The sequence below is a fragment of the Corapipo altera genome, unplaced genomic scaffold (assembly GCF_003945725.1).
Source record: "Corapipo altera isolate COAL_440 unplaced genomic scaffold, ASM394572v1 RXGC01000072.1, whole genome shotgun sequence".
In the NCBI taxonomy this organism is placed as follows: domain Eukaryota; kingdom Metazoa; phylum Chordata; class Aves; order Passeriformes; family Pipridae; genus Corapipo; species Corapipo altera.
The window spans coordinates 278,419-287,843 of record NW_020884943.1 but is presented as its reverse complement, the minus strand read 5'-3'; the positions used below and the strand labels follow the sequence as shown (position 1 = coordinate 287,843).

General features: G+C 58.7%; 1 protein-coding gene across 1 annotated transcript; it reads right to left on the bottom strand.

Moving 5' to 3' along the window:
• Positions 1-2,106: 2,106 nt before the first annotated feature.
• Positions 2,107-8,948, bottom strand: LOC113955965 (ras-related and estrogen-regulated growth inhibitor-like). Its single transcript, XM_027662038.1, has 5 exons — positions 8,849-8,948; positions 4,717-4,773; positions 4,159-4,232; positions 3,177-3,658; positions 2,107-2,280 (listed from the first exon to the last, which is right to left on the bottom strand). The coding sequence occupies exons 1-5, from the start codon at positions 8,943-8,945 to the stop codon at positions 2,202-2,204; spliced, it is 789 nt and encodes a 262-aa protein (XP_027517839.1). The 5' UTR covers positions 8,946-8,948; the 3' UTR covers positions 2,107-2,201.
• Between the last annotated feature and the right edge of the window lie 477 nt (positions 8,949-9,425).

The window sequence follows — 9,425 nt, the reverse complement described above, 5'->3', positions numbered from 1 at the left end:
GGCAGGGAGGAGGCTGCAGGTCGCATGTCCCCGCGGAACCACGCGGCTCCGAGGGGCTGCAGGGGAGCTCTGGCCTCCTCCTCTCCAGGGAACTGGCTTGGACTCACCTCCCCGGGGCTCTGAAGCTGCAGGCTCTGCTCTGAGGAAGGCACAGATCTTCCTCTTCCTCCTCTTCTTTGTCTTTTTTTTTCTTCCTCCTCTTCATTTTCTTCTTACTTCCCTTCTTTTTCTCCCTCCTCCTCCTCTTCTCCATTTCCTTCCTTGCCCAGCTCCTGCACACCCCCCACCCCCCTACCGACTTAGGATTTATGGGGTTACCCCAGTGCTGCCCCCCAGGATCCACACAGAGGGAACCCCCTCAAACTTCTCCCCACCCATCACGGATGCTGCATCCTGAAGATTTTATACCCAGGAGGGGAATATCCCTCTGGAGAGCCAAGGAGGGGGACTTCCAGTAATTAGCAATTACCAGCCCTGGCGAGCTCCCCTGGCCTCTCCCAAAGCAGAGCCCAGCACTAATGAGGTTTTGTGCTAATTATAGTGGGCAGGCAGGGCCAGGAGTCCTGGTGAGGGGCTGCAGCAGCTTTTGGCTGGAGACCTTTCTGGATTCCTTGGGATATAAAACACACCGGGGTTAATCCAGGACAGCAATCCCAGCCATGCCCAGCGCTCCTCCATTCCCAGGAATGCTGGGGGGGCTGTTCCAGCACTGGCCCTGCTTCCTGCTCACGAGCTGGTCCTTTTTCATCCATCTCTTGGAATAATTCCTGCTCAATATTGCAGGATTCTGCCGTAGCTGGCATTGCACCGACTTGGAGATCGAGCCAGCAAAGGGAAATCCAGCCCTTTGGACAAACCTTGGGGATATTTGGGAACTGAGCAACGTGGATGAGGCACCCAAAGCCTGTGCAATGACAGATTTGAGCATGTGTCCAGCATCCCAACAGGGCTTAATCCTTCTTAAACTCTTCTCTTCCCATCCCAGCAGCTGGCTCAGCACTTCCCAAATCCCAGCCAGGGCAGCAACACCCACCCCAGCTGCTTGATCACAAACCTCAGCCCAGCTCCCACCATTCATCTCCCTTGGGAATGCTATAAACCCCTTAAAATTAAAGAAAAACCCCCAAACCTTGTCCAGCTCTCCCCCTACACAGAGCCCTGAGCAAACTTTAATTCCCTAGATTAAATGTAAATCAATAAAGTAGGGATTTTAATGAAGATGATGGGAAGGAACAGCCACAAATTACTGGCCTGGCCTGGCCCCTCATGGGGCTCCTTTTCCCCCCAAGGTGTATGGACAAAGGTGGGATTTAACAAACCCCTTGGAGGGAAACCCCTCAGACAGACCCAGGCAGCGCCAGGAAACACTTTTGGAAGCTGCAGGGTGTCCAAGTGTGTTCCATGGCAGGTTGGGGATGTGGGATAAGTGGTTTCCCAGGCTGTGATGCTCCGGGGAAGCTCTCCCAGGCACACATCCAGCCATTCCCCTCCCTAGGGATGGAGGGACCCAGGACAGTGCGTGGTGCTGGGGCATGGGTGGAGGGTAAGGGGGATGCCCAGCCCTAATTTAAGGTGATCCCACAACACACACCCCTTTGCTTCTGCTCCCTGAGAGGGACCCAGCACCCTAAAAATAACCCATGGGAGCATCACAAATGCTTGAGAACTCGGCTTTTATTGTCACAGGACACAGCAGCAGACAATGGGGTCGGTCACAACAGGGGGGACAAGGGGGAGGTCACACCACAGGGTCTCAGCACAGCCACCCTGAGCAGCCACAGAGCCCCCAGCACCAACAGGGAGGGAGGGAAACATGAGCTGTGACCTGGATCCTTCCCATAAATTTCCTGCCCCATCCCTGTGCAAACAGACAAATTCTCAGCCCGTGGTGATTCTCCCCTGGGGAATGGGGAAATTAATGAACAGACACAGAGGCCCCTGCAAGCAACAGCATTTGTACCTCCTGGAATTGGTTCCATCGTGTCCTTGCAACTGAGTGGCAGGGCATCAACGGGAGAAGCTGCCCCGGGAATGCTGCTCTTCTGGGATGGAGAAGCGGGATCTGAGCCCAAGGGCTCAGTGTGCATCCGAAATCTGGGCAGGTCGATTTGCCTCCCCCAGGGATGGGCTGCCCCAGCGAGGTGGAGATGTCAGGCCTGGGGAGACTTGGAACCTTGGAAAGCAGGGAGCAGGTGGTGGATTCAGCAGGGATGGAGCATCTGCTGCCCTTCTTTCCAGGGTTTATTTACAGTCTCACTAGAGGAGAGCAAGCCAAGGGGCCTGAAATGTTAAAAAATGGCTTTCTGGAAAAGCCAGGGATTAACAGGCTTTTTCCCCCTGCTGTAAACAGATCCCTGTCTGCTGTAATGTGCCCAGGGTTCCAGCAGCTGGTCGGGAGAGGGGCTCCAGCAGCCCCTCCACAGCCGCTTCACTTCACAAATCCAGGGGAAAACTGGGGTGGAAGTTCAGCCCTGGCCTCTGGCAGGGGCTGGAGATGGGCAAACCCAGCTGGCCTGGTTCTCTGGGGAACAGCAGTGGAGGCAGAGAGGGACACAGCCCCCTGTCACCCTCCTCCGTATGGTGTGAGGGTCTGGGGGCACTTAGGGGTGGGTGTGGGCAGGGATCACCCCCGGAGCAGCTGGATGGGCTGGCAGGGTTTGAGAATCCAGGGGGTTTTACCAGCCACAGTGGGCAGCAGAGGCAGCAGGGTCCATCCCCAGGGCAGGGACAGCTGGTGGCATTCCAGGAGCCAGCGCAGTCCTCAGGGTCACCCATTGTGGGGGCTGGATTTGGGGCACAGACAGACACAGCCAGCTTAGGGCAGTAAGGAAAGACCCCCCAGATGTGTCTGTGCTGCGTCTGAGCCTTGCCAAAACACAGCTGAGCCTCCAAAGGTCGGCCCAACACCGCTGAAGTCACCACGGGCCAAGACGCTGCTGACTGCAGCCATGCAGGAGGGGGAAGAGGGAACAAAGGGGTCAGAGGGATGAAGAACATCTTCCCTGCTGGCACAAAGCCTGTTTGTAAGAACCCACGGGCTCTTGTATCCCAATCCCACCCTCCCCACTCTCCACCTTCCCCTTTGGGGAGCCAGCACAGCCCCACCAGCCGCCCCCGACCCCAGGGCCAGAGCAGCAGGATGAGCCGTCCCGCCGTCCTGGAGCCAGGACACTCACTCAGGGATGTAGTCCCTGAAGGAGTTAAAGCTGAGGCTCCGGCCCACAGAGTTCAGGGTGGAGCTGGCCTGCATCTTGGGAATCTTCTCCATCAGCTTGGACGCTGTCCTCCTCTTGAAGGAGCCCGGGGAGAAGTGCCCCTGCCTCAGCAGCTCCTGGTAGAGGCTGCTGAACACGGCCACCGGCTCCTCGTAGCTGTCCCGGGTGGAGATCTCGTAGAAAGGAAGCTTCAGGGCTTTGGAGAGGTTCTCACCGTCCTCCGTGGACACCATCCTGTCGAACTGCAGGTCCTTCTTGTTGCCCACGATGACGACGGGGGGCTGCTCGGCGCCGCCGCTGCGCTTGGGGCTGGCGTGGAGGTGGTTGATGAGGAAGCAGAGCCGCATCACCTCGTCGAAGCTGCACCGGTCGGTCACCGAGTACACCACGGCAAAACCATCGCCCCACTTGATCTTCTCCTCGATCTGCAGGGAGTCCTCCTCCTGCCGGGGCAGACGGGCTCCCGTTAACGCCTGTGGAATTCCAGCACTGCCGGGCTGCAACCCGGAAAAACCTCCCGAGGGCCCGGGCCCCGTCCCCGGGAAGGTTTTGGCTGTGGGTTCGCAGAGAGCAGTGACCTGCAGGCAATGCCTGGGGCAGGGGCGTGGTGGTTTGGGCAGTGTGGCAGATGGGGATGGCCATCACCCCTGTCCTGGCATGGGTAAGGGGGGAATCACTGCTCCCTGGAGCCACCAGGATGCTCCACCGGCAGAGCGGTGCCACGCACCAGCAATGGGAATGTGGAAACATTCCCCTGAAGCCACACCATGACTGACATTAGAGAGACATAAATTCACCAAAACGTCCTTTTTCTGAGATGAGCACCATGAGGGGTGTTCCAGACACCACGGATTAAGGCCAGTGGGAGAGCAGGGATGGCCTCCCATGGCAGGTTGCTCTGCTCCAGTGGTGTTTTCCCGGGCTCTGAACGGCCTGAGCTCACCTGTCCTGCCGTGTCAAGGATCTCAAAGTGCACCATCTCCCCGTCAATGACAGCCACGTGCCTGTAGATCATTTCTAGGGGGGACAGACAGCAAAGGTGTGTGAGAGAACCCCAGAGGAGCAGCCACAGCCCGGGTGGCTTTGATGGAGCCGTGACGGAGAAGTGGATTTTCACCTGCTGCATCCCACAGCTCTGTGGCCTCTGTTTCAAGGGCACATCTTGAACCAGCCTGTCTCCCCCCGCCCAGGAAGGGCAGCCCTGTGCTGTGGCATCAGGCCCAGCATCTCCCATGGCACCAGAGACCCCAGGACACATGGATGGCTGAGGGGACAGCAGTGAACAAAGCGTGGGAGCAACATGGGGTCACGGGGCAGCAGAGGGAAAACAGATAATAATAATAACAACAGAAAGGGAAAACGGGATTCAGGAACCAGGGAGAGGTCAGGATGGCTGGGGGCTCTGCCCACTGCCAGTCTGGACAAGGAGGAACAGGAGGGAAAGTGATGAGTTCGGGACAGTTAACTCTGTGACAGCACCAAGGAAAAGGAGTTTCTCTACCTAGAGTTGGATCATAGTCTCCAATGAATCTCCTGGTGATGAATCGCACGGTCAATGCTGGAAAAAAAACACACAACAAAGCCTGTTATGGTTGTCAGATCAAGCTGCAGGGAAACATCAGCTGCCTGAGGCAGGAGGGATGGAGGATGGATCTGTGGGAAGGATGAAGCAGGGACGTGCAGGAGGAACAGAGCAGGAACCTGCAGAATGTATGGAGCAGGGACCTGTGGGAGGGGTCCCATGAATTTCAGCCCAGTCTGTTTAACCTGACCCAGACACAGCATGTGGAGAAGGGAAGGCTGCTGGCACCGAATTTCATGGAATTCACCAAAAGGCCAAAGTGGGAGGAACACAGGGCACGGCAAACCAGGATCTCCTCCCTAGGCCAGCCATGCCTTGCAGGAAAGCAGTGCTGGAAGTGACACCAGGAGCTGGGAGAGGAGCTGAGCTGGTGTCTGGAGGATCAGCCCATTCTCGGTCCTCACATCCCCTCCCTGCTATACCTGAGCCTGGGAATTCACATCCCTGGGATGCTGGGCACAACTGGGGACCAGTTTCAACTTTGCAAGGCCTCCAGCACCCCAGCCCCTTCTGATGCTGCCACAGCACCAACACAGGGATCTGCTCCTTTGGAACAATTTTTCCTCCTTGCAAGGGCAAGGAGCAGCAGGAGCAGCCACAGCTCGGGCAATTAAACCCCCTCATCCAATTACAGGTTTCCCTGTGCCAGAGCCAAGCCAGGCAATTCCCAAATTGCTGGCAGGGCGAGGGCTGCTGGTGCTGTAGCCTTGCCCAGCCACTCCATCAACACAGCAAGGGCTCCCTCCTGGCTGCCTCTCATCAATCCCAGCCAGCTGGGCCGAGGGATCCAGACCCTGGCTCCAGAGCAGGGCTGGGAGGTGGGCAAGCTCCCTGGGCACTGCAAAAAACCCCCACAGTCTCCTCAGATTTTCCTGTGAGAGGCAGGAAAAGCTTTGCCGTGGTGCAAAGTCTCCAGACAGGAATTTCCAGCGATGGGGAGAGTGGCACCGACGCCTGGGGGCAAACTTGTGGTTGGGAAGCTGAGGAGAGTTCAGAAGCACAGGTGGAAGTGGTTCCTGAGCCATTCAAGGTGTTAATGATGGTAATGGAGATGGGAGTGAAAGGCAGTGGAGAGGCTGAGAGCTGGCTTGGAAAGGCAACAGGAGTGGAGAGGGAAATTAGAGGAAAATGAGTGGGAACAGGGGGAAAAAAGAACAGCCAGAGCAAGGCAGGAGTGCGGATCCAGGAGGGAGAGGATGGAGAAGCTGCACACCAGGTGCCAGCGCAGCGGGAGGAAGGGAGCAGAGCAGGAGTGTGACGGGAGAATAAACCTCAGCAGTGATGAAAACCCCTCCAGAAACACAAGGGGGGATGTAAAAATCCACCACCAGGCCAGCACGACGCTCCAAGCTCACCTTCCCTGTGCAACCTGGGGTCAGTTTGTCCTATCTGCCCATCAGCAGATATTCCCAGTGTCCTGCCCTTACAGACCCACACCAGACCAGTCAAGATCTGTGTGTTTGTCCGGGGAATGTGGCATCCCACCTAAGTCAGGCTTCCTGCTCCACCAGCCCCAACAGCTTCTCCTGCCTCTCACAACCTACCCGGCTCCTGTTTGGGGGATTCGCCGTCCCCTCACCCCCCAATCCGTCTGTGGGTTTAAACCTGCCCAGCAGGGAAGGGATTTGATGGGAAAAGCAGATTATTTAGCCAAACTGCTGTGAAGAGATAACCAGGGATCCCTGCAGGATGCACCTATCGGCACCTTCAAAGAGGCGATGGAATTATCAGGGGGAGTGGGACGAGCCAGGCTCGGTCTGTAGAAAGCACCTGATTGTGTGTCATATGTCAGGCAGCCACCCAAAGCTGGAGCACATGCTGTGGGATGAGAAGAGGAGCCAATTAGATTGATTAAAAATTGGCTGGAGTGCAGGAACAGGAGCGGAGTTGCCAATGGGGGAAGCGGCCGCAGGCAGAGCGGCCGTGGCCACCCAGCCTTATAAGGAGGTTTCTTTCCCCATCCTGAACATCAGTAACCCCGGGGAGGGCTCTCTAAGGAGAGCCCCAGAGCTGAAAGGGTTAATTGTGTGTAAAATCTGGGCTCCAGAGATGGCTGTGGGCTCGAGGGGTGATTTACCTGCCACAGGGAGGGCTGGGCACCTCGTGATTGCTCTGAGCGCCTGCCCACGTGCTGCCCTGTTTGTGCTGCTGTGGAACGGTGTCCAGCACCGATCCATCTTCTGTCCACGTGCTGCAGCAGAGCTCTGCTCTGGATTATGGCAAAGTTTACGCTGGGCAGCAGCAGCAGAGGATAACACAAGCCCTGGCCAGGCTGCGTTTCCAGCTGCCGAGGGTGAGACGCACAGCCCAGATCCTTAAACCACAGGGCTGCCCCCAAACCCCATTCCTACTCGGAGGGTCTGTGACCTCAGATCACCACACCCTGAAGGTTTCCAAACTGCTCCAAAAAACCCCAAACTCTTTCTGAGAATTAAGAAGGATTTTTTTCCCTCTTGCAGCTGCCCAGATATGAGCTACCCTCTGGTTGTTCCCACCCCTCGGCTCTCCCAGCCTGGTTCTGTGTCCTGCAGGGTGGATGCAGCATCTTGTCCTGGTGATGCTCCAGTGTGGGGCCCACTCACATCCTGGGGGCTGCTCCCTGTTCCTGGCACACTCCTCTTCAGGAGCCACGTATCAATGACCTCCCTGTGCCCTGATTCCATGGCCTCTGTCACCGTCACATGGGCAAGGACCCCGCTCCAGGAGGACACGAGTGTTGATGGCACCAACAGAAGCCACAGCTGAGCCCAACTGGAGGAACTTTCAAAGGCCCTCAGCACGATCCCACCCGAGGGAGGAGGCACAACAGCCCCTCAACTGCCTGCAGGAAGGGCCTGAAGCTCCCAGGAATCTGCTCTGTGCCGGGTGGGATCCACACCAGCAGGAAGACACGTGTTCAGGCCGGGGTGGGGGTGAGCCAAAGGCTCTGTGTGTGCTGCACAGGCTCCATCTGCTCTGTCGAGGCCGAATACTGCCCTGGTGCTCTGGGTACTGCAGAGCTGAGCCCCATCCCGTGCTTCCGTGTTGCTCGTGGAGAGCTGGGAGCTGCCTCCTCTAATTCAATCAGGGAATTATAATTTTTCACTAGTGCCAGTCGCTGTGCACGGAAAAGCAACTCCAGCGGCTGCAACAGCCTGCGGCACCTGCACAGGTGATGCCTTTTCCAAAGGGGCAGGACATTCCCTTTCCCCGAGGACGTGGCAGCTTGGCTGTGTCCCAGAGGCTCCCCCAGGCTCTGCACGGATCATGGATCATTGCAATAAACCAGTGTGGATCCACATGAATACCCACCTTCCCCTGCCTCTGACCCCCTCCTGGCACGCTGGGTGCCGCGGAGGGCACCTTTGCCCCCAGGTGCTCACAGCCCGGGATAGAGGAGTGGGAAGGGGGAAAGGATGATCCCCAGGAAGGAATACGGTGAAGGAAGGAGCTGAGATGCTCCCGGCAGAGCATCCCGAACCCCCACCCCGACGGGCGCAGACGGAGAGCGCCGAGCAAGGCTCAGGGAAAGAGAGTTTTCCTGAAGGAAAACAGCCAGGCGCCGTGCAGGAGGCTCCGCAAAGCCGCTGCGGGAGCTGGGAACGAGCAGCGAACTCCCAACACCTAGGAAAGCCCAAACCCGAGCCCAGTTTTTGGGAAAGCTCTCTCGGTCAGCGATGTGCCCCCCGGACCCACCACTCCCGCGCAGCCGGGGACCCCTTGGGCACGGGAAAACCCCCCGTGGGACGAGCCCCGGCTGCGAAGTGTCCCCGCGGGGAACTCGAGGGGAGGGAACCTCGGTGCCCTCAAACGCCATGGGCTGGGGGACACCGGGGTTATGTTCCCCATCCCGGCTCTCTAAGGGACACGGGAGGGTCGGTCCGTCTGCCCGGGAAGAAGCCAGAGGGGAGACACCGGGGGGACGCCTGGGGATGCCAGGAGGGTACCGGGGAATGCTGGAGGCATGCGGGGGATGCCGGAGGGATACCGGAGGGATGCGGGGATGCCGGAGGGGTGCTGGCGGGAGATGCCGGGGGGACACCGGGAGGATGAGGGGGAAGCCCCGTCCTACCTGTCTTGCCCACTGCGCTCTGCCCCAGCACGACGAGGCGCAGGGTGCGGGCCGGGCTGAGGCTCACGGAGCGGCGCAGGGGCCGCGGGAAGCTCATCCCGGCGTCGGGCCGGGGCTGCCCCGGGCTCCGCCGTCGTCCCCGGCGCTGCTGCACCGGCTCCGCCCCGGGGGCCGGGCTGGGCTCAGCCCCGGGCGGGCCCGGCTGATGCCGCCCTCCTACTCCTCGTTCTCCTCCTACCCCGTCCCGGAGGCTCTTCGGGAATCGTAGCTCAGTTTTCCCGCACGCAGCAGCCCAGGACCCCTCGCAGCCGGCCGGGAGAGCTGCTCACCGCAGAGGGGCAAAGCCAAGGCTGGACGGGGCAGGGACTGACCTGGACCGGTGAAAGGTGCCCCTGTGCATGGCAGGGGGTGGAACTGGGTGGGCTTCGAGGTCCCTTCCAACCCAAATGATCCTGTGATTCCACGAGTCTGTGAAAGTGAGGAAAGAATGGAAAAGTGGTGCAACAACTCACCAGCCAGGCAACCATGGCCAGGGTGCTGCCTGTCCCTAAATCCCTGCCTGAAATCATGATTTCCT